Here is a 24234-nt window from a genome sequence, read left to right on the forward strand (position 1 = left end):
GTGTATCATGCATGCATAGATAAAAAAAAAATATCATAAATCCATCCTAACCGTTTATTTAAAACCACCGGTTGATATTGACGAAGAACATCATGGACCACAATTTGCATAGACGGCACCGTTCATTTGAATTTGTAATTCGGCAAGTAGATTGTACTGTGCAAAAGAGTTCCAACTTCTTTTAAAGATGTTTCTGTTTTTCCCTTGCTTGATCGTACAAATGAAGAATTTCACGATTTTTTTTAAGAATTCAACGAAACAACAAAAAAAGCAAAATATTTAATGCTGAAAAATAGAGCTTGTTTTATTGTATGTGCACCCACATTGCCTTGCCAGGCAATCCACGGTGGACGACAAAGAGCAAGTAGTACCCAGGAGGAGCAATGACACTAGATGGAGGTGCCACCAACCTAACCCTGTAAAACCCTTCAAAATCTGCGACCAAATCCTCAATTCGGAGAAACAAAAGCCTCTGTCCCATTGAAAACCCATGAGTAGTGAAGGGTGGGGAATACATGGACACCTTAATGTCATTCTTGGTCAACCCATCTGCATCTTCCACTGAGAACACCGTCTCAAAGATGCCCCCATAACTCAACTCTTTCTCTGAAACATCCTCATTAATCTGTGGCCTATACTTGTCAAAGTCCGTGTCCAAATAAGGAGGAGAGAAAGCCTCAACTCTAGTCTCAGTTGGGAACTTATCCACGTCCCTATATGTATCATGAGTGTTGCTTCCAGAAACCCAAATTTTGCCACTAGGAAGCACTGCTGAAGTAGAATGGTACATTCTTGCTATTTGGCTTGGTTTGAGCACCTTAAACCTCAACCCCTTAGGCTTCTCAGGGCTATACAACACGGGCGTGTAGTTAGGGCTATCAGCATCCCACCATGCGGCGGTGCCCACTTGTGCACCATTGATGAACAATAGTTGTCCATTGGGGAGAACCAAAGCGTCTCCCATTGTTCTCCCTGAAGGCATTAACTCGGAGTCCCACTCAGGAGATTCATCTGTGATGATCATCCTGTTGTTCATCAACAAATGCAATTAACGAGTTAGAAGTAAATAAAAGGTTTTTATTTATTAATGTATTTTTTTGATAATTAAAACGAAAATTTGTATTACCTGTTGCAATCTTGAAGAGCTGGGAGGAAGATTTTCTTTGTCTCGGCGAAGTAGAAGGCGTCGGGGATGTTGCCGCCGCAAACGATGACTTCGGCGTTGACGGTATCAGCATTAAGATCGATTGGGAGTAGGGCAGACATGCCGGAGGCAGGGTAGTTGCGTGATCCACCGGGTAAGACTGGGAAGGTACGAACGATTTTGTGAGTGTTGGGATTTAGGAGTATAGAGCGATTGTTGGCGAAGATGAAGAGGTTTCCGTCGGTGGAAAGGTGAACAAAAGGGTAGAGATTGTTCTCGTCAAAATCTGAGGTTTCATATAAGAATGGAAAGAAAAAGGGTTTCTGGCTTGATAAACCTTCCATTGGAACAAACTCATAGCTAAAGCTTTTGCGCCCTCCTACCAATATGAAGTCTCCGTTCGGAAGGATTTGTTGAGTCGCATACCTGTTCATAAATTTACGTATTAATTTCATGTACAGTATTTCAAATTAATAAAATTCTGCGATCTTATTATCTCAATGCGAGAGAAATTGAGTGGTTTTAACAAGGATAATGAATCTTATTTTTTTTAAAATGAATTTAATACATAAAATATTGAACAATAAAATAACATTGTTAACATGGCACAAGAAGCAACTCAGCATCTATTCAAGAATAATGTTTAGTAGAATGTGTTTGTTTAAAGAAATTCATAATAGATGTGATAGGTAATGTGATATGATAGTAAACAGATAAAAAAAAATATTTATATTGTTGAGTATATTTATAAAGGGTTAGTTTAAGTTAGTTATAAGTAAATAATTTCATCTAGTAAAATCAAAATATTATATTAAAAGTTATATTAATGTTTTATAAATAAAATTTTATTAATTTACTTTAAATAATTATTTACCCACAGTTAAAATAATTCAGACAAATCCATTCATAAATAAGTAGAAATGGTGTTTGAACAAAGGTAGAAACCGTAGCAACATCCTATGATGTCCTTTGTTTTAAAAGTTTTATTGTAATGTGTAAAAAGAAAGAAAATTATAAAAAAAAAGCGATTTGATAGAAATGAAACTGGTGCTATTAATGGTGCATGTACGTACCATCTGTCTTGTGACAATACGTTGTCGTATTCTCTCCATCCACAATCTTGGCAATTAGGACCCATGAATCTTACGCTTCTCGCTCCGTCTGCAAAACCACCAGCATTCACGAAGGTACCATCAGGTGCAACCCCTCCGCAGGAACACCATGGATCTCCCTCATTTATCTGCATGCCCCCATCATCATAAATTCTTAATTATATATATACCATTTAGAAGGTAGGTGTTAAATGAAAAAAGAAAAATAAAATGATTGTACAAACCTTGATTGGCCTAACTTTGTTTGTCTCAATATCGTATTCCACTACGTGAGCAAAACAATCGAGTTTGTCTTCATTAGTCTTGAAATCTTTGTAGGGAAGGCATGGCACGCCATCTGGTAATCTGATTCTGGACATACGGTACACTTTGGCATCAAAAACGATGATCTTGTTTGTGGACAACAAGTTGATATGCATGGCTGATACCCCTGCATTTTCAGAAATCAATTCCCAATGCCCAGTGGAATATATTTCGAAATCACCCTTGTTTTCTAGAGCAGGTGGATCTACTTGTATGAAGGAAATGTTTTGAGGTGGGTTGAAACTCTTGGGAGCATGAGGTTTTTTGTGCTTATTCTTCTTACTTTTGGCTTCGGCCACGACAGAGAACAAAAGAGTGAGAATGAAAAGAACCTTGTGCAATTGGGACATTTATTATTGTTGGAAATATATAAATGAAATGTTTGATGAGGATTCTTAACGAACGAAGGATTTGAAACCAGACACACCTCCACAGAGGCTTTGCTAAAGCCAATAATCCTGCATGGGTGTGGCTTTCTGGGTGTCTGGTTCTTTAGGATTGAATATTGATTGGTTTTGTCTAATTAGTTTCACATGCAAACATTGGCTTTAATATGTCTTTGGTAGGATGAGTCAAGGCATTTGCCAGAATAGCAATCGCCATGTTTACAGGAGATGCGCTAAAAAACTAACCGTCCTTTCCTTTCACACCAACAAAAATATCCAACTTAATTCTGGCATGCAGATAGTATTAGTAGCTAATGTTTTCAAATATTTCTATGTAACGTGTGTGTACAAAAACTTATATAGACAACTTGTTTAATTTAAATGTTAGTTTGAGAATTCTTACACAAGTCAATTAAGTCTATAAAATTTTAAAAATAATCTGATATTTTACTGAAGAATTTTAAAATATAAACAAATATTCATAATAAAATCATATATTTACAAACAGTTACTTTAATTAAAATATAATATACATAATTATGAAAATATTACATAATTTAATAATTAAATTAATAAAATTTAATAATTATAAGTGAAGTAAATAAAATATATACACACAACCCATCGAGTCAGAATTTTTTACGAGAAAGTAAGAGGAATGAATTTTAATTATTAAATTTTATCATAAATAGTCAAAATTAAAACATATAAACCGTGTAAATATTTTAAAATGTTATATAATCCTTTTTTTAAAGTGATTATGTAATTTGTCAAATTTTGATTATTCATAAATATTTATATAATCTGAATTTATATCTTTCACTCTCACATAAAAATTAACTATTTTTATTAGATAAATAAATAGATAAAAGAAAGATAAAATTATGTTTTACTTAAATTTAGGTTATTTAATGAAAGAATTAAATTAATTTTTTTTAAACTCATCTAAATTTCGAGCCAAATTAGTTAATTAGATAAATAAATATATAATATCTTGTTGAACAAAATGTGTATGGACTACTTTTCAAGAAAACACTTTTTCAGATACCATTTCCCTTCAAAAACTTCCATCACTGTGTTTCCAAAATAGTAACTGAGATGAAAGCACGCTTCAACATGAGCTTCCCGGCGGCTGCTACACAAAGGATTTTAATGTCTACATTAATTTTTTTTATTCTATAATTTTACAAGTGTTTATCATTATAATTGTACTCTATTTTAATTTTAATTCGTATAATTTTATTTCATTTAAATTTTGATCTCTCCGGACTAAATATCAGTTCAAACAATGGTATCTTACACATAACACCCGTGCTTTATGTATCGATCACTAATATTAGAGAACAAACTTAAACTATTAAAATTATAAAATAATTAGAAATGTACTTAAACCTTAAATAAAATATCTATTATTGGAATGAAGATGGAGAGTGTCATAAACAGGAAGATACCCAGCCATTATGATTGTGTTTGTTTTATCTAATGGCATAAATCCACATGAAGTGATTTCTTTTAATTACTAATTTGTCTTGATTACTAATTCTTTTCACTGGTTGACACTAATACAGCTGTTTTTCCATCATTTGCCTTTGGAAGTTGATTCATTGATAGCTTTATTAACGCCGTACATATATATATAGAGTACGGCGAATTGCAAAAATAGCCAACTTTATGTTAGCATTGATTGTTATCTCTATCACCATAAACACCATAAACAAGTATCAAGGACTGATGCATAATCCAGCTCTTCTTGTGCCATTGACAAGACAATTGTCCCCCAAGGCTACCTTGATCTTGTAACTAATCACTCATACATTTAATTTCTTTAACTTCAATTATAAACACTCCAAGAGTGTTAACATTTCTCATTTTTTATTACATCATATGTATTATATGGCTTAAATATAATTTTAGTTTTTTATTTTTATAAAATTTTAATTCTAGTCTAATTTTTTAATTAAACGCTTTTATGAGTTAATAAAAAAAATTAACATATAAAACAAAAAATTTACACAATAATTTTTTAATTATTTTATTAAAAAATTATTTCATTTTAAAAAACTAATTAGTAAAAAATAAAATCAATTTTTTTTTCTAAAAAAGAGTATATCATATTTAAGCTGTATTATAGTTATCATTTTAGCTCTTGTTTTAACATCTCTCTGGAGATAAACACGCCAAAGAAATCTATCTAACATTTTCCTTTTATATAGTCATCTACATGTATCGCTTGGAGTGTTCGACCAAACGGGCATAGCTTTCTTTAAGTCTTTCTCAGTGGCCAGTTTTACTTAATCCATATATATATTCAGATACACGCCTTGAGTCTAGAGAAGAAAAGTATATACTTATGTCGAGTTTGTCTAAGTTAATTATCCCATTTTAATAGGAGGAAAAAAAAACTCATTAACACACTTTTATTAGTATATTTTTAATTATTAATTAAAAATTATAAAATTTTATCAACTAGTTTCCTGAAAAAATTAACCTAAATCAAGAGTGTTTTAAAAAAGTGTGTCAGCGTGTGTTTTTACCATTTCTCTTTAATAGATTAATAAATTAAAATATTATATTAAAATTTATATCAATTCATAAAATCTTACTATTAATTTTATCTAAGTTGAGATTATTTATCCCATTTATGTCAGGACGTTTCTCTCATGAAATTTGCATCAGTTCCTTCCTCTTCGTCCTCGCACAATGCGTCATATATATAGCCTGATAACCAGTAATTAAATTAAAAAAATAATGCCGAGTTCATGAATGAAATAGCTATGTTAACTACTGGAAATGCTAAAATAAAAAGTAATTAAGGACTATAGAGCTACTAATGAAATAGCTATTCAACTTCTCATTTCTTTGAGAATTTATGCAAAAGGGAAGTCTTGCATTAATTTATATGCAGAGTCAGTCTATTTTCCATTACCCAAGATATCATCTCCGGAACTAAAACAAACACATATATGTTGTTTTGTTCATTTTTGTGCTTTTGCAATTCTAAATTGTAAATAAAAAGCATTACATTTCCAATGGCAGATCAAAGAGATAATCTGAGCTCCAAATCTGGTTCTTGAGTGTCACTTGATTCAGAATTGAGACTGATAGAGCCTACGGAACCACTTCTACGCTTCATGGTATCTATGTCTTGCGAGTCCTAGTTATATGGACGGAAAAAGAAAGGCATAATTAATAAGATCAATTTGAATTTACAAATAAACTTTTGGGTGCCAAATACATTTTTATGAGGAGTATCAAGCTAGTTGCACCGCATGTTGAAAAAAATAAAAATCTTACATTTAGGTTTATAAAAGGTCGAGTTATGTTAGGTTGAACAGATGACTGGCTCTCCAAGATGGCGTTGGCTTGTTCCCATCTAGTTAATTTCACGTATCAGCAGGAAATTCATCATGAGTCATGACAATAAAACAAGAGGAGGAAAAATATCCAGCTTTTATGAGCACACTTTTTTTGCTCTCGTCAATGCCAAGGATCTAAATGCGACTAGAAGAGAGTTAAGTACCTTGCTGTATTATTCGTCTGAGAATCTCCATATCTGATGCTTTTTTTCTCATTATCGGATAGACCCATCTGCACTAGCCAACGAGTTTTGTCAAAATTTCAATATATTGGCAACATCTTATGAAAAAAGATTCCGAAAAGAAAAGAAAAAAGGAAATTGCTTCTGCCATCTTGTAACAAATAGATGTAAACTACTATAATGACGAATAAAATGTAACATGATTCCAAAGACAGTTTTGACCCTTCTCATCACTTTCTATAATGATTTTGATCATTATTCAGCTAGCAGAACGCACAGATTCATCCCACTATCTCCTAGGGTTAGTACTTAGTACTACCCTTGATAGTAGTAGAGCAAAACAATAGGCACTTCACTTCAAACTCAACCAAATATAGAGAGGAGAGTTAGTTCAGAATTAAAAGATTGCTAAGGTTGCATATCATGAGTTATAAGACTACAATGGACACAAAAATAACGATCTTGATTTCTTGGAGGCGGTGCAGTTATATATACTAAAGGTTACTTAATTGTAGTGAGAGGTGAAAATATGTGGGGGAAATGTTTACCCATCACAAAGAATGAAAATTAATTGATAATATATATCATACATTTGATTTAAGCAAAAACATAAAAGCAATTGGCATTTAAGAGAAGGCAAAATTACACCTACCGCAATGTTGGGTTGGAAGCCATATGAAGCTGTGTAAGGTGTAGAAGACGAAGAGTAAGCAAAAGATGATGAAGGAACAGATGAATATGCTATTTGCACTCTTGGATCTTCCTGCAGCATGTTGCGTGCGCGACAAAACTCCGTTGAATTTCACAAATTAAAGAAAAAAGATCTTATCTTTCATAGAGAGAAATTAAAGAAGAAAAGAGAGGTTAATTTACGTTGTTGAAATTAGATGGGTAAGGATGAAAGCCATTGGTGATTTGACCATGTAATCTGATTTTCTCCAATTGAGCAACTCCGAGTCCTCTCTGTGGTTGCTTTGGTTTGTCTGGGTTGTTCTTCCTTCCTTTTCTTGATGATGATGATGTTGAAGAATTAGAAGAACCGCTTTCTCTTTCATTACCCATGTTTGGTTCTCCAAAATAACTGCTTCCCATGCTCGTGCTTCTGTAATTTTGATGGAGAGAGAGAGAGAGTTGTGTTTTGCAAATCCCTGAAAGAAGTGGTTTCAATTGCTGAAAAATTGCTGGGAAATTAGAGATCTTGAGTGGTGTTTTTAAACTGCCAACACCTAATGAAGTATGTGTATTGCATCGCTGGATCAGATTGTGTGTAGATTTCGATGTTTATATACACTACATGACTTAGATCTTCTTCTTTGCTTTATCTCTCCTCCTATCCTCTTGGCTCAAGATATTCTTTTATTCTCACAGGTCACACCTTTTAATTTTATTATTACTATTATTGTATTAATAATCATTATATCATTCATTCATTTTTCTATCCTTTTATTATATACTCCTTCTGTCTCATGCCAAATATCATTTAGTATTGATATACATACTTTCATTAAAAGCGTTCAAATTATTATAATATTTAAGTCATAAATAATTATAAAATTAATTTAGTAGTTCATTGAAAAATAAATACGATTATCATTGAAAAGTCAACAATATTTTATTAATTAATATTCTAAAACTATAAATAATTTAAGAAATAAAAAATATTTTAGTGACATGTAATATGAGACTGAGAAAATAAATTAAAAAATAAAAATTCACTTTAATAATCTTTACAACTTTAAAAATAAAAATTTACCTTTAATTAAAAAATACTTTTAACACAGGTAAAAAAACTTAAAAAATATATCTTAATAATGACAATATTTATACAATTATATAATATGTTTTCTTCATATATATTTTTTCTTTCACATTTTTCAATTTTTTAAATCTCTCATTAAATATACACGCATGTGGAATGTATACCAATCATTTTCCATTTCTGAAAGCGATTTGTCCCCATTCGATATATTAAATAAGCTGTGATGATAAACAATGTGTGGCCACGCGCCATATGGTAGGCGGTGTGCATATGTATAACCTTAATTTTTTTTCATATATCAATTTTTAAATTTTTCCTTCATTTTTTATATTATAATATTACTCATCAAATTTGTGTTTTTCTTCTACTTTTATCTTCATCTTTCGTATGTGTACATTACAAATGGTATGAAAAAAATTATTTTCATTTGTTGAAATAATAATATTTGATTCACATTTAAATGTAACAATTAATTTGACGTGACAAAGAACAAAAATGTTATTAAAAATTTTCTTTCCATTAAAAAAAAATTGGTAGTGTATCTTACGCTAAGCATGCAGAGAATGGCTAAAACTTGTACTGTGACTGGAAGCTATTTAATTAACTAATTGTATCTGGTTCTGATTTTTATGATGGTTTTTTAAGGGACTTGTATATGTGATTATTTTAATTACACTGATTGATGTAGATGACAAAGCTTTGAGTGGGTTCCACTTTGCATGTGGTTTCCTAGTTCACGGTCAATTTGTCTCAGCTGATAATACACTAAACTGAGAAGCCACAGCTGTAAATTCCATAAGCAAATCGTGTTTGAATCAAAGATTCCAATTTATTTCATTTTTTAGCCTTGTTGCTAGATCATCTTACAACATTTTGAAATAACTGTTTTAATATTAAATAAATTAAGTAGATAATATCTTTAAAGACATAAAAAAAAAGTTTACTTTTATTAGTATAATTAAAATGTTTTAAGAAGAAAGATTAAAAATATTTAGAATTATCCATTGAAAAAAATGCAGTGCATCCACAAGGAGTAGTTCAATTAGAAATATAAACTAAAATTATGAGAAAAATTAAGATTATACTTAATTAATGTTTTTAATTTAAAGAAAAAATATTTTTTTATGGAGTTACGTTTATGTTATTTATTAGATCTAAAAGCAGTAAGGATAGTAGTTATAGTTAATACATAAGGAAGAATTGACCTAGAGAATTAATATATATGATTATATTAATAATGTGGTTATAATTAAGTGTTGACAGAGGAAATCTAATTGAGCTGTTTCACGCATGATTTGTGGGGCATATTTTATGAGTTGTTTGTGTGGTGGAAAGTGAGAATCCTCCAATTTGTTAGCCAGACATGTGAACCCATTCAAATTACAAGAAACCCCACTAATTAATCCCCACCAAAAGCATGTCATTAGTTACTTAAGCAGAAGACAGACTGTGTACATATATAAAGTGTTAATAGCTTTATATAATCTGGTTTATGCTTCCTTTTCTTTCTCCTACCTCTTCTTCCTTAGTGTGTTTAGTGCATTCTAACTTTTTTAAATTTTTATCGTTTATTTGAGTCAATTTAATGAGAGTGAAATTAATACTACATCAAACACATGTCTATGTAGAGGCAAGAGATCAAGAATATTAAAAGATCATATTAATCACAATGAATTTAAATTAGTGTTTTCTAAACTTTGATTGTACAAGAATTTATATGTTGAGGGAGAATCATGAAATTTAAGGCCAATATAAAAAATAATTTCATAAGAGATGAATCATAGAAATTAAATAATAAAATAAATCTCGTCCAAAATTACTCACTTTTAGTGGCCAAGAAACCAAAATTACTTACACGTGCAATGAAGAGCACTTGAGCATCCAAAAAGTATATTTCTATCAATAAATAAGGCATGGGAAGTTATAATTATATTATATTTTTGGATTGGAGAGAAGAGAACAAGATCTAAAGTGGAAAGGGAGTGAGGCAGAGAAAGGAAATTTATTTATTTATTTATTTATTTTCTTTACTTTTATTCAAATTCTTTCTTTTCTTTCCATTTCATCGTGCCTGGTAAGGGTTTTTTATTTAGCCTGATTTGGATAATGTAATTATAATTTATATGCTTAATTCTTTTTATGATTTGTTTGACCATTCATGATTCTTCAATTAGATGCTCATGCATGTATCAATTAAAAATTGATTAGCATAATTTGTAAGTTTGTGTTAGACACAACAATCTTGGCTAGATACAGAAGCAGAGATCGAAATAGTTGTTGTTCCATTCTTAGAATCGTTTTTCTTTTCTGGAATTGAAAGATGAGGAGTGATATTTAAAGGTAACGCTTTTTTTTATAATAAAAAATCATCGCATTTTAATGTTATATAGAGTGTGTCAAAGTTTAAGTTGTATATTTTGTATTTCCTTACAAAAAAAAGTTGTAATTTGATTTTATAAAATACTTATGCTTTCGAAAGAAGAGTTTTGTCCTACAATTATCTTGAATAAAATTGTTTCTAATCAAGGATACATTTAATCTAGAAAAAAAAAAAAACCTAATAAATTGAACGAGTTGAATTTTTACTTTTTTTTTTACCTTTGTCATTATCAGATCCAAACAATTGAACTCCAATGAAAATAGTTTTTTTCATGGTAGATTTTCTTGCTTGTTTGTTATATAAAAAATTGTTTATTTTTCTATTAATAGATTTAACAAATTTTAATAGTACTTCACTTATTTAATATTTATTAAAATAAAAATAAAAAACTTTTACATTATGATTTTATGTAAAAAATTAATATAAGACAATTCGTTTTCAAATTTTTGATAAACTTCGGCTTAATTAGTAATTTGACTACCCAAAAAGTAAATCAAATGTATATATTACCACATGAGATGTGATTCTCTTTCATAAAACCAAAATATCTTCTGTACATAATTTTTTTTGTAAACACTTTCCTTATTAGTATATATTCAATCCATTTCTTAACTACTAATAAAATCACACCGGTTAATAATTAGTATTTTTTTATTTTTAGTAAAAATGAACATTTTTTAGCACTTCTTTTTGCTGTCAAAACTACTAATAGAATTATGAACTTAATTATACGACTTAGAGTTTTTATATCTTAGGTCCTTAATTAGTATTTGAAATTAATTATTAAAAAATCTTTATAATTTCATATGAATAAAGCTTATCGTTTTCAGATTATTTTTAATATTAAGCACACTGTTTTATGTATTTATAAAGAAGAAATTGCATTTGTATAATTTTGTGTATCATAAAAGGAGAGAAGTGTGTGATGAAATAATTGATTTGAACCAAATATATATATATATATATATATAAAAGGTGTTATTAAAAGAATATTACATATGTGTTAATTGATCTTTGGAAATAAGGAAATCTAGTTTTATTTGTTTATTTATTTTATATTATGATCATTGTAATTAATTTAAATATTTATCTATTAAATGATATTAAATAAACATTTGATTTAATTATTTATTCAAAATACATTTATGGGTTTAAATGAAATTGGCTATACAATAATATTAAATATAATATATAATCAATTTAAATAATATATTTAAATCTTATCTTAATTAAATATAAACAAATACCCTCAAGTGGAACAGCAAAATATGCCGTTACCTTTAAATAATCAAAATTATAATGAGACTGTTTAAAAATCATAAAATAAACAATAAAATAAATACCTTGAATAATAATATTAGAGTATAACTAGACAATCTATTATTTTCAAGTAAAATAAATTATTGTTGAGAAATTAATATATTTTTAGGTAAATCATTTCCATATATTTATTTTTGTAAATTAAATATATATATTTTTATTTAAAATTTGTATTCCTATGTGAGATGTTAATTTACTTTTAAAAGAGTTTCAAATTCAATGTAATACAAATACTAACTTTGAATATTAAATTACTTTTTTTAATATAAAATTTATATATATATATATAGACAGAATCTTTTTACACTACGCACTAGTATAAATATAAAAACTTTTATATTTAATTTAAATTTTTTATTTAACGAATTATAATTTATTACTTCACTGTTCATTAGATATAAGTTAAATGAAAAGTTTAAATTTAGTGTAAGAACTTTTAGACTTATACCAGTATAATATATATAACTTTTTATTAGTTATACAAATTTTTAATGGTGAAATTAATAAAATACAGATTTGTGGACACATGCAGTCTTCCAGGTGCATTATTCCACACGATTCGCAAGCAAAACGATCCCATGGAAAACGCTGTGTACTAATAAATAGAAGCCAAACAAAAGCTCTCATTCCAAATCCACACAAAATCGCTACAATCTCATATTATATTAGATTCTCGATTTCTCTTTTTCAAAATAATATCATTCAGATACATTACACACACGGGGACTTGAGCCTACCTCTCGTAATGGTTAAGACTTGAGAATATTGAAGAGGTTTGGGCACAGAATGCAGCTCCTTCTGTCACAAAACTTTTGCACTTCGAAATAAAAAAGCTATGAAAACAGAATCTTCTAAGTTTCTTTACAAGATTTTCGATCCATTAACAAATCTGTCTAGGTTGCATGTCTGATGATCAGATACTTAAATGTAATGCTGACTCCTTTAATATGCAGTCTTAATCATTTATTTTTGTAGGGTTATTTTTCAAACATCGAATGTTTATGGTTCTACGGTGTGGAACAAAGATATCTGTTAAGATATTTGCATATTTTTTTACATAAAATTCTAAATATAAATACATAAATTAAAAAAATAATTAAAGTGTATCGACATTATATTTTTTATATTATTATTTAATCATGAATTGTTTTATTGGCGTGAATTAGAAACCGAATAAGGCATGTAACTTTATAAAAAAGAAATATGTACGGGGATTATCTCATTCTCATAAATAAAGACTCAAACTGACTGTATAACACTTAGCATATATTCCAATTATAAAACAATAAACTAATAGTATTCAATCTCTTTCTTTTCATTTTAAAATCTAAACTAACAGTTTAAGATATATTTAGAAGAACTTATGAAAAATAATTTATGATTCTTTATTTTAATAAACTTCTTTATATAATTTATCAATATAAGTTGTTTTTAATTTATTTCAATAAAATTTAACATTAAATTTACAATGTAAGTCATTGTTTTAAAAAGATTTTATTGCATAAGTGCTTAAATTTCAAATGCACCCTTAATTAAGCAAATGCACCCTCAGTTGCTTTACACATTTGCTTAATTATTTTTGTATAGCAGAAAATTAACTTAATTGATGTCGCTTTGTATAAATATGGTATAGCTTATATGCAACTGGCAAATGCATGCCTTGTTTGAATCTATTTTATAAAACCAAAGCTGACGAGTTTGCTGTCACAAGTGTTCACAGATTTTGAGCCACTTTGGATTTTCAAATAATGAAGTACCCTCACCCTGAACCTGTTTTAAAATTGCATTATTGATCTCTGTCCAATTAAAAACCTGTGGCCATCTTATGACTTAGATCTATTGCTTAAGATGCTTAAGAAATATTTTGATACCCACGGAATACATGTTTTGCTTAGGTGGAAGATTTTCTTAGAATATAAAATTACAAGAAGCCTCTATATGGACCAAATATATATATATAAACTAGGATTGTGCATAGGCACAACTGGAATGGGACCTTGGAAACTACAAGGAAATGATCCTTGCCACATGCGGAGAGGAACTGCGAAATTCAACACTTGGCATGCCTTTGGATATGGATTATGGAACCCCTTATTATAAAAAGTTCAGTTCATAAGGCCCCACTGAGATTACTTGAAAATGTGACAGTATTAATAATGTGATTGGTCCTTCTTGTCTCCTACTCCTATATAAGTATATATATTTATTAATTCAGAAAAACCAACATCCCAAGTGCTTTATGATCTATCTTAGATATGGTATGATACAATTGATTACGATCATATCAGGCATGATTGTATCTGATCTTTCATTTCATTTGCTATGTGCACTGCATTCATTAGAGACTGAGTAGTGTCTTGTTTTAAATTTCTTATGCATCAATCATATGATAAAGGAGACCTTTAAGGTATATATATTTCCATCCATCCAGTGAAGGGGCATCAGAATAAGATTCCTTTTTTACTTTAATTTAATTTTGGTTTGATATATACTGGAAAGATTCAATGGAACAGGTATATTGGTTACTGGCATAATCTTTCAGGAGAGTTGTAGTGTACCTTTCGGAGTTATCAATGACAGATTTTCATAGTAATGATCATATTTAAGTCACACTGAATTTATGTCTTGTAGAAATCTCAAGTTCGAACATTAATAGCTTGCCGGGTAATTTTGAATTGGTACATTGGTTTGGAAAGATCCAGTTATTATATAAACAATATCTTTTTAAAATTTGTCAAGTCTTCATTTTCCCTATGCATAGGTATGCATATTTATCTAAGGAATAAATGCCTTAAATTCGATCGTTTTCTTTTTCAATCAAACAAAAATCAGGGATTTTAAAATAAATACAATTAGTTAATGCATATGTAAGTCTTGACTCATCAAGAGTCAGCCATAATTAATGAGTCATCGATGGCATATATAGTTCCTCTGCTTCTCACGTGTCATTGAGATTTCTTCTCAGATTAATTTGGCTTTTTTTGAACAAAAGAGAGTATCTGAACTTAAAGTTTTGTTTAAAGAACAGAGTTGGTGCTTACATTATATTAATTTAGTGCAATCTCAAGGAAACCGATGATGTCATTCCCCTTCATCTTTAAATTATTATCTGAGTTTCACACATGCTCATCGATTATTTTATAAATTATGAGGCTGTTGAATTAATCCGTAGATTTACCTTTTGGTACCCAACAAAACCAATGCATACTTCCCATAAAGTATAAAGATTTGCTTCCATGCATGCATGTGATCACGCATTATTAAATTTTCTAGCTTCCCATATCTTGTCGTGCTATTCTTTATGCCGTTTCTCTTTTATTGCATTCCATTGCATATATTAAGAATGTGTCCGTGGGAGTAAAAATAAAATTTTCTAAAGTAGAAAGAGAATGAGAATTACATCAAATATATAATCGAAAACAGTTAATTAATTGCTTCTTAAATCCAATTAGGGGGATTAGGTGAATCTGTGAAAACCGAACCTATACTGTAGGGGAGATGCCTATAAAGCTTACTCCATCGATAGCATCGAATGCATATTTAATATAGCTTTTAATACATTCTCACCATATTTTAAAATAATTTGTGAATTTTTTAACCAAAGAACAATGATTAGCAGGGTTCTAGAGCTAGAAATATGAAGTGAAGGGCGAGAAATGAAATACCCAAGTACTTAATGTTAAAGGAAAAATACCACCAAATTAAAGAAATATGTGAAAATTTAATTACTATTCTAAGACTATCAATTAAGTATAAGAAATTAAATACCCAAGTACTCAACATTCCCTTACCTCTTTCTATGCTCTTCTCCTCCCTTGAAGTAAGCAAATCAAGTGTTAGAACTTAGAAATGGAGACTTTCATCAAATTTGAAGGGAATATATTTATCAAGGAAGAGAGTAAGAATATCTCTTGCAATTCGAAGTGATTCTCAAATTTTGGCTTGTTATAAAGTATGAGTCTCACCTCGTTTAATATACTTTTTAATCTGTAAGGCACCACGGCACTTTTGTGAACCCTTTTAACTGCACTAGACTTTTTCCTAGGAAATTTCTAGATTTAACTTCTAAACATATTTTAGCAAGATGTTTGATATACATTCTTTTAGATTTTTCGTTTTCATCTTTCCACAAATTGAGCCATAATAATTCATGTAAAAGCAAGCTCCACATTAACTACTGGGCTATAAATTTACGTTTTAACAACAAACTCTCTACCACTTTGTGGGCAAAAGATAAGCAAGTTTATATCAATATCAATTTGGGCATTTTAAGTCTATATGGGCTGGCCCGTCATTAACAAAATGCTTATAAGAAAAAAAAGGGAAAACTAATAAGCTGCTTCTCAATCTTAGCTTAAAAAGCCCTTCTGAAGTTTTAATTTTATCTGTCTAATCGTAAATGTATTTTTTACAGGAAAAAGTTATGACACTGTCCAAAGAGGAAAGGTGATAGTAATTACATTCATATTTATAAATATTAAAATAAAAAATATGCACTTATTAGTATTATTTGGTCTCATGCAATGCTTTTGCAATTTGAATCGGGCCAAAATTGTGATTGAGTAAAACTTTGAAAAAGATGAAATGTACGCTAAACTACGATTGTTACCCTGTTAAAACGAAAGTTTCGTTCACGACCAAACAAAAAATAAGCGAAAGCTTCGTTAATATGAGCCTCTGGAACGTAATATTAATAACAGACATTGTTAGATGAAATATATAATTAAGTATTTAATATATTGAAATTCTAAATATTATTTAATAAATTTTTAATCTTTGTTGTTTATAGTTAGTTTCACTTGATCCCTTTTACCCTCAGTCAACTTGGCCTGATTCCCTTTGGTCAATTCAGCCTGGTTTTGCCTCTGAATGGTTTTATTGTTAGATGTAGTTTATCTATTATACACTTAGAGGAATAGTATATTTAATTGTAACAAATTAGAGCTAAGGATTTTAAGTTGAGGAAGAATATTAAATAATATGAAAAAATATTCAATAATATATTGATTATATTGAGTATAAAACCACTATGTTTGGGATGAAGAACATGTGATATTAAAATTAATGATTATAAGGTCAAGCCACCTTTTTTTCTTGTGCGGGTGGGCCATTTTATTTTTCTCCAATTAGCCACGTCCATTATATTGAAATACTCAAATATGGTCAACTCAACATCAATGCACCAGAAAATGAATTTTCCGACAACTATAGACATTTCATAATTAGCAAAGTATACTTTAGTAAAAGGCAAACCAAATATATATATAAACTCGAACTTATACTAAATTTTAATAGTATAAAAATTAATTAATTAAATGATTAAAAATTATCTAAAAAATATATAAAAAATATAATAATAATAAAAAATAAATTTTTAACCGTTAAATTATTTAATTTATATCGTTAAAATTTAGTATAAATTTTTTATACCTACACTATAATGTGAATAGATCATATTTCATATATATATATATATATATAAATTCAAATTTGTCACTTTTTTTATTTGTTTTCAGAGAATTGTATAAAAACACTCTAATTTATTTTTTTGAATTTTACTGTTTATTGTACAAACTTTTAAAAATGAAATAAAAGTAAAGTAGCAATTTTATAATAAAAATAAAAAACAGAAAATTAAAAAAAAATTATTAAATAAAAAGCCCCTCATTTTCCTTGTTAAAATGTTAAGTCGCACTTTCTGGCCCACACAGGTAAACGTTCATGGTTTAATTTTTAAAAACATTAATGAGAGCAGCCGAATGGTTATAAGTTTGGATATATATATATATAATAACTTGTGATATACTACAATGGTTAAGCACGATAAAAACAATTGTTAATTCCCTCGCCGAACAAAAATATAATAATGAGAAGAAGAAAATGGCATACAAATACATATGTATAAAGAAAGAAAGTGTGCTGTTTTTTGTTCTTACCTTACCATGACAAACAAAATGGTCTCTTACATTAAACGTTGAGAGAGGGAGACAAGTTACTAGAGAAACAAAATTTACATACTAAGGTAACCTTAGTGACTGTAATTGAAGTATGGGAGCGTCTAAATCAAGATATAGACGTCTACAACAAACCTAATATATTGTCATCAATATATTATGTCCATTAAAAAGTTTAGGACACCCCAATCTCGTATATAGAATTATACATAAGCAAGCAAGTTGGTATTATATGCTTAAAGTTGGTCTTCAATCTTCAATCTTTCCAAATCAGCAGACAAAAGCATATAGCATTGCACTAGTTCCGACTTTTGCACTTTTCCATGGCTCTAGGTGCTGCAGGATTCACAGTTTAGATTAGTGTAACAATAAATATAGAGGGACCATAAACTCAATAGTAGCAATTCAGGGACAGTCAGCAGTGGAGTTCAATTGCGTTCTATGATCAAACCAGTATTCTGTTTTCCAATTTGAATATGAGAGAATATTGATGAGTTTCATGTTTTCTCAATTATAAAATAAAATATAATTGAAGGAGAGATTATAACAGAATTATTATAATAAATATTGCCCATACCTAACCCAATTGCTTCAGAACTTTTCATTATCCTCAGCCTCTTGCAAGATTCAGTGAACATCCTAAAAGAATAATAAGATCGTTTTAGACATTTTCTTGAACAAAAAGAAATGAAATAAAATGAAATACTAATCAATATGTCCTTTTTTAATTCTGATATTCTAAAGTCAAAATAATGTCTAACTATCAACTCAGTCAAATTTCTCCTAGAAATTAAACCAGAAAATGCACTTACTCCCAGGGAACATCACCAACTAGCATCAAATCACCATCCTTGTCTTCATAGGTAAGAACGTATTCTGAACCATGAAGGAGATCCATCAATCTACTCTCACTTAAATTTTCTCGACTAGAAACCCCATAAGAGCCACATTGACCTGAACTTGTCAATAAAAACATCTTCAGAATATGTCATAAAAATCACAGGCACATTCAGTCATGTGATTCTATGTCGTTGAAACACTACAACATTGAAACAGATAAATGTTAAGAAATTCATGCCACCAACAGTTAGTACTATCAAAACATCATGTGCATGTGCGTTGAGCCAACTATTTATTTATAACATTTGGTTTCATCATATTTTCCTTTTCCAATGTAATTAATTATACCAAGCCCTTTTTCGTCAGTAAAGAAATGATTGAACGATTCCTAGCACTCCACATGGTTCCATTATAACAAGCTCGAGCCTGAGATATGAAATAGTTTTTAGTCCTGGTTTACTCATCATAAGATCTAAATAGTTGTGGGCTATTAATAGGTTATATTCTATAATTTTTTTCGGATTAAAATCAAATGTGTTGCAAAGTATGATTACAAGAACAATTACAACAAATATTTGTGGTTAGCCTAAGAGCAAGTGTCAAGACACACACAGAAGGCAAGAAGGTGATAACAACTCACTGATTGTAAAACAACTAAACATCTTTTCGAGTGCCAAAGAAAGTTCCCTGTAAGTGCTAAAACTATTCAGATCCACTTTCCTCTGGTATGGGGCGCCTTCCATGCTGACTTTTACATAAAGGCATCCAGACTTGGCTTCTGTATCAGCATCATTCTTTTGAGGCTGAGTAGCCATTGAGTTCTTCCTGAAAGAAGAACGGATTGGTGGCCATCCCACAACTTGCGCCCTGAAGAATAAATTACAATACACAATTTAGGCTTGATGGTTGATGCAAAGAACCCAACTTTAGAAAAACTTTAAATTTTAAGGCCAGTGATTATAAATCAAAACAAAGGACTCTAGCTGAAAGAGTTCTGTATCCTCATATACAGACAAAAATCAAAGAGCACAGAAGCAAAGGAAAAATCTTTCGGCACCAGAATGCAAAGAAAATCATAATTGGCAGAGTTCAAATCCCGAACAGATACAAAAACAAATAAACAAATTAAATCATAGACAACCAAGACACAAGAAAATTTACAAAACAACCGAAGTAACTTAATGATGATGTTGACAAACATAGAAAGAAAATCCTCTAATTACATAGAATATACAAGTACTAAGATCTAGATGCTAACATGAGAATTAGCTTAGTTAGTTCATTACTGTTTAAATTTCAACTGACTAAAATAGAAAAGAGAAACCAATAAACCCTTTTCCTTATCCCTCCACGCACCCCAACTACTCAACAACAAAAGAAACATCACGTTTACAAGTTTTTGTAAACACACAGAAAAACAATAAAATGAATCACTTCGATGTAGAAGGAAGAAGGTAGTACTTTGCAGATGGAGCAGTAATATGGGACTTCTTCTCATGCAATGGTTGGTTTGGAGAGTGTGGAACAGTTTCCTTGACAAGGGTTGGTTGGTTGGTGCATTCAGTTGCAGCAGTGAGAGTGAGAGAGTTGGGAGATCCAGCATCAATGGCATCAGAGAAACCCCTCTTAGCCCCAGAAACCACAGTCTTAAGTACATCATCCCTCTCTGGTGACTCACACCCTGGCAACCCAAGTCTCAGCTCAGTAGCCTTCAGGTTCAACTCTTCACACCCTTTCATTGAAGGAACCTCAACATACCCATGTTCCAATGCCTCAGACATCAAATAACACTGATACTTTCAGAACACAAAACAGGAAGGAAAGAAGAAGAGAAAGAGCAGCAGAAAAGAATATATGATATTGAAGAATCACAACTCAAAAGTGGAAAAAGATATGTTAATGAAACTTCTCTGTAGCTTTTGGGTTCTTCTCTCTGTTCTGTTTCTTTCTTTCTATATAACCTCTCTGTGCTCTGTTAAGTACTTGCATTGAAGGGATACAAAACATAAAAAGACAGGGAATTTAGAACATTAATTAAACAAAGAACGAGGATGTGGTTTGCAAAAGAAAATACGGAACTGTTTCTGCTTTATTCTGCATTTTCCTTTTATATATTCTTTGAAGGTCGTGTTCCTTTTTAGTTTTTTATAAATTTGTGTGAATCTTTTTGTGGCCAACTACTCCGACAAGCCACAGAAAGCACCCCGGATACTTTGCTTATTTTATCTCCTTTTTTCTCTTTTTTTTTTCTTATTAAAAATCATGTATGTTGCATGAATATTAACAGTTAATAAGAAGAGCTGTATAAAAATGTAAAACGTTATTATAATTTACTATCAAATAATCATGTTTTTTTTTTTCACAATTAGTCAAAATATATTGGGTTAAATTGATGAAAAGGAAGAAGAATTATTGTACAGAAAGATTTTGGGTTGTTTCTCTTATAAAAAGATATAATCATTTCTGTAAACTATTACGGTCTATTTTATATCTTTTGTTATTTTATTATTATTTTAGAAATTTGAGATTGTTTTATTTATCATATTTTTCACTAATCAAATAGTATCACTGTGAGATTGTTGAAAGTTAAAAAAAAAATAACATAGGTAAAATATAAATAAATATATTTTGTTAAAATATAATAAATCATATATTAATTAGAAAAATTACCATATGCATATGTAATATTAAACAACAAAAATAAGAAATGGAGAGAGTTATAACTTTTGTTAAATTAATACAGGAAGAAAATAATATACTTTGTATAAAAAAAGAATAAAGTAGCTGATGAAAAGTACGTAGAAAACTAAGTATAATTTAATGTTTTGTTGGCATGCTTTGTAGAATGTGCTAATTAAGATTAGACTTTGGAAGGATGAAAGGTGAGGGTGGAAAGCGGAGCAAGGAATCAAAGAAAACGATGGAACGAACAGTGTCTGTGAAAAAGCCACATTTTCATGCGCCTCAGATGAATTAAAATATTAAAAATCAGTGACCATTGCAAGCTCCAGATTTTCTTGGCTTATTTGCTGCTTTGCTTTCTTGGATTCTCCTGAGAAAGAAAAACAAAAGTTGGAGATGCGTTGCTTTGCAGAGGCCAAGAAAGATTAATTTTTATGAACACCAAATACAACAAAAGTGACAACTAAAAGAAAATAAGATATCTTCCCAAAATCATAAAAAACAATAATAGTAAGCAAACAAAAATAAAAAAAGGGAAATCGAATTATTCACAAAGGATGATCAATAAAAATCAAATTTATGAATTGTTTCTTCTTTATACGAATATTGTGCAGCAACAAAAGGAAACAGCTCCGGGGACTGGGATAGGAATAGCATTAGGATTAGATCACTTTGGTATATGTAAAAGTTATTCATAATTAATGTGGTTTCTATTTATTAAATGAGTTTAAAATTGGGTATATATAATGATTCTTATAATTTTATAAATATAAATACGAACATGTGTTTAATTCCATTAATACATGTATAAATTATAATATAAAACATTTAAAATAATAAAGAGTTGATATAATACCCTTCCCTAATCCTATGAATTGCCATCTTTGTGTAGATGAAAGGAGAATCTTCATGTGACTACAGTCATTGTTCTTATATTTACATTTTAAAAAATATACCTCATTTCTAGACTTATATTTACCCAACTAATAATTTTAATATTCAATTCTATATTCTATGGATATTTAATAAAAATATTATTTAATGTAATAAAAAGTAAAATTAGACGTTCGCTCGATTAAAGTTATTTTAGTTAAACGTCTAATTTTACTTTACAAATGAAGAATTGTCTTGCAATTATAATATGACATAGACATAAATGTTAAATAATAATATTGAGTTGAAATTTACAATTTTCAGATAAAAATTAAATTAGATAAGATTAATAATTTATGTACAATTACAACTTTATAAGGTCTAAGTATAATATTTTTATTTTAAATATAATATATTAAATAACCTATAAATGTGTAGCAATATGGGTAATAAAGTATTTGTAACTATATATAATTTTCATAAAATTCTGCACATAAATGTTAGTGCAATAATTTTTTCTTTTCATAGAGTTAAAATATATATTTATTTTTTATAATTAATATTTATCTATAGATTATTTTTTATACAAAAATTGTACATTTTAGTTTTATATAAATATTTTTTCATGTACATTTTAATTCTCATTGTTAAAACATTATTAATAAAAAAATTTATTAAGTTAATATTGCTAAGCTATGTCAATATTTAAAAAAAAAACTATAACAGTAAGTATTAAAATATAAAAATATTTTTATAAGGACTAAAATATTGCATTTTAATTAAAACTTAAATCTATAACTTGACAATTCAACTTATACATTATCGTTTTAATCAAATTGGGGAGATAAACAATGGAAGTAATTATAATTTTAAATTGTAAAAAATATAAATTTACATCATATGAATATACACAAATATTAAAAATTGATTGTTAATAATAATAAGATAAAATGTCATATATATTAATTTTAATCATTTAATAAATATAATATTTAAAATTCATCATTTTCATTTTACTTCCCAAGGTGATGACTGTTAGGAGGATTTATATGTACTATGTAACAAGTATATTCTAACAATACAGTAGAATTTTGTTAAATCTAACAAGTATTGTACAAAGTAAGTACAAATCAAGATTATTGAGCACATTGAGAAGGTTGGTGGATTACAGAAAATAGCAACTTGGCATGAGGCATTAGCCTTGTTGATGAGGGGCAACATAACCTAGTACCAACAATTCTGGCATTAGTGGAATAGCAAATTAGCAAGGTTTGTCCTGGGAAGATGCTACCTGAGAATCCTTATGTTTCAATAATGGGGTTACATGAAATACTTAGCAATAGCACAAGGTAACTGCTCACGAGGTAACAGTAAAAAATAACAGTGCCTCAGCATACATGATTATCACTGTTGAAGAATGAAACAACTAAGATATACAATATCAATCCAAGTTATGTTCGGCACAACAGTATATGCCAAGGGTACACGATTACTTATTTTAGATGCCATGCAGCTTAAAACTATTCAAAAAATATTGTAAATATCATTTATATTGAAAATCTTTTACCACAAACATAAATATAAGATAATGCTCTGAATTGTTTATGTTAATCCAAATTTACTTCAAGATATATAATATATCTTATAAATAGTGTATACGAGAAAAGATAAAATATCAAACATTTCACAAGTACTTTTTTTTAAAAATATATGAAAGTAACCTTATAACTATTAAATTATTTAATGATGAATAGTGTGTTGAGTACACTTCAATCTGAAACAATAATCATTTATTTTTTAAGAGGAATTCTTGAAAAGCACAAAAGCAAATCCAAAATGAATTGAAGTTAAAATGCAATGGATCAAAAAGAATATAAAGTGGTGCCGGCATCTGAATTCTTCGATAAATTCTCAAGTCTTACAAGCTAAATATGATAAACATG

At 29.1% G+C, this 24234-nt stretch overlaps 3 protein-coding genes across 3 annotated transcripts; all 3 read right to left on the bottom strand.

Annotated features, from left to right (window-relative positions):
- Positions 1-304: 304 nt before the first annotated feature.
- Positions 305-2909, bottom strand: LOC113855781 (aldehyde oxidase GLOX1-like). The gene is made up of 4 exons (XM_027487414.1): positions 2481-2909; positions 2218-2384; positions 1127-1570; positions 305-1025 (listed from the first exon to the last, which is right to left on the bottom strand). The coding sequence occupies exons 1-4, from the start codon at positions 2907-2909 to the stop codon at positions 305-307; spliced, it is 1761 nt and encodes a 586-aa protein (XP_027343215.1).
- Positions 2910-5774: 2865 nt separating this feature from the next.
- Positions 5775-7812, bottom strand: LOC113856195 (protein SPEAR1-like). The gene is made up of 5 exons (XM_027487915.1): positions 7357-7812; positions 7136-7246; positions 6466-6533; positions 6240-6318; positions 5775-6099 (listed from the first exon to the last, which is right to left on the bottom strand). The coding sequence occupies exons 1-5, from the start codon at positions 7573-7575 to the stop codon at positions 5983-5985; spliced, it is 594 nt and encodes a 197-aa protein (XP_027343716.1). The 5' UTR covers positions 7576-7812; the 3' UTR covers positions 5775-5982.
- A 10115-nt stretch (positions 7813-17927) lies between these two features.
- Positions 17928-20756, bottom strand: LOC113853764 (auxin-responsive protein IAA27-like). Its single transcript, XM_027484365.1, has 5 exons — positions 20198-20756; positions 19377-19603; positions 18709-18850; positions 18474-18535; positions 17928-18232 (listed from the first exon to the last, which is right to left on the bottom strand). The coding sequence occupies exons 1-5, from the start codon at positions 20515-20517 to the stop codon at positions 18195-18197; spliced, it is 789 nt and encodes a 262-aa protein (XP_027340166.1). The 5' UTR covers positions 20518-20756; the 3' UTR covers positions 17928-18194.
- Between the last annotated feature and the right edge of the window lie 3478 nt (positions 20757-24234).

This window comes from Abrus precatorius, unplaced genomic scaffold, assembly GCF_003935025.1.
Source record: "Abrus precatorius isolate BTA unplaced genomic scaffold, Abrus_2018 Scaffold11, whole genome shotgun sequence".
NCBI lineage: Eukaryota > Viridiplantae > Streptophyta > Magnoliopsida > Fabales > Fabaceae > Abrus > Abrus precatorius.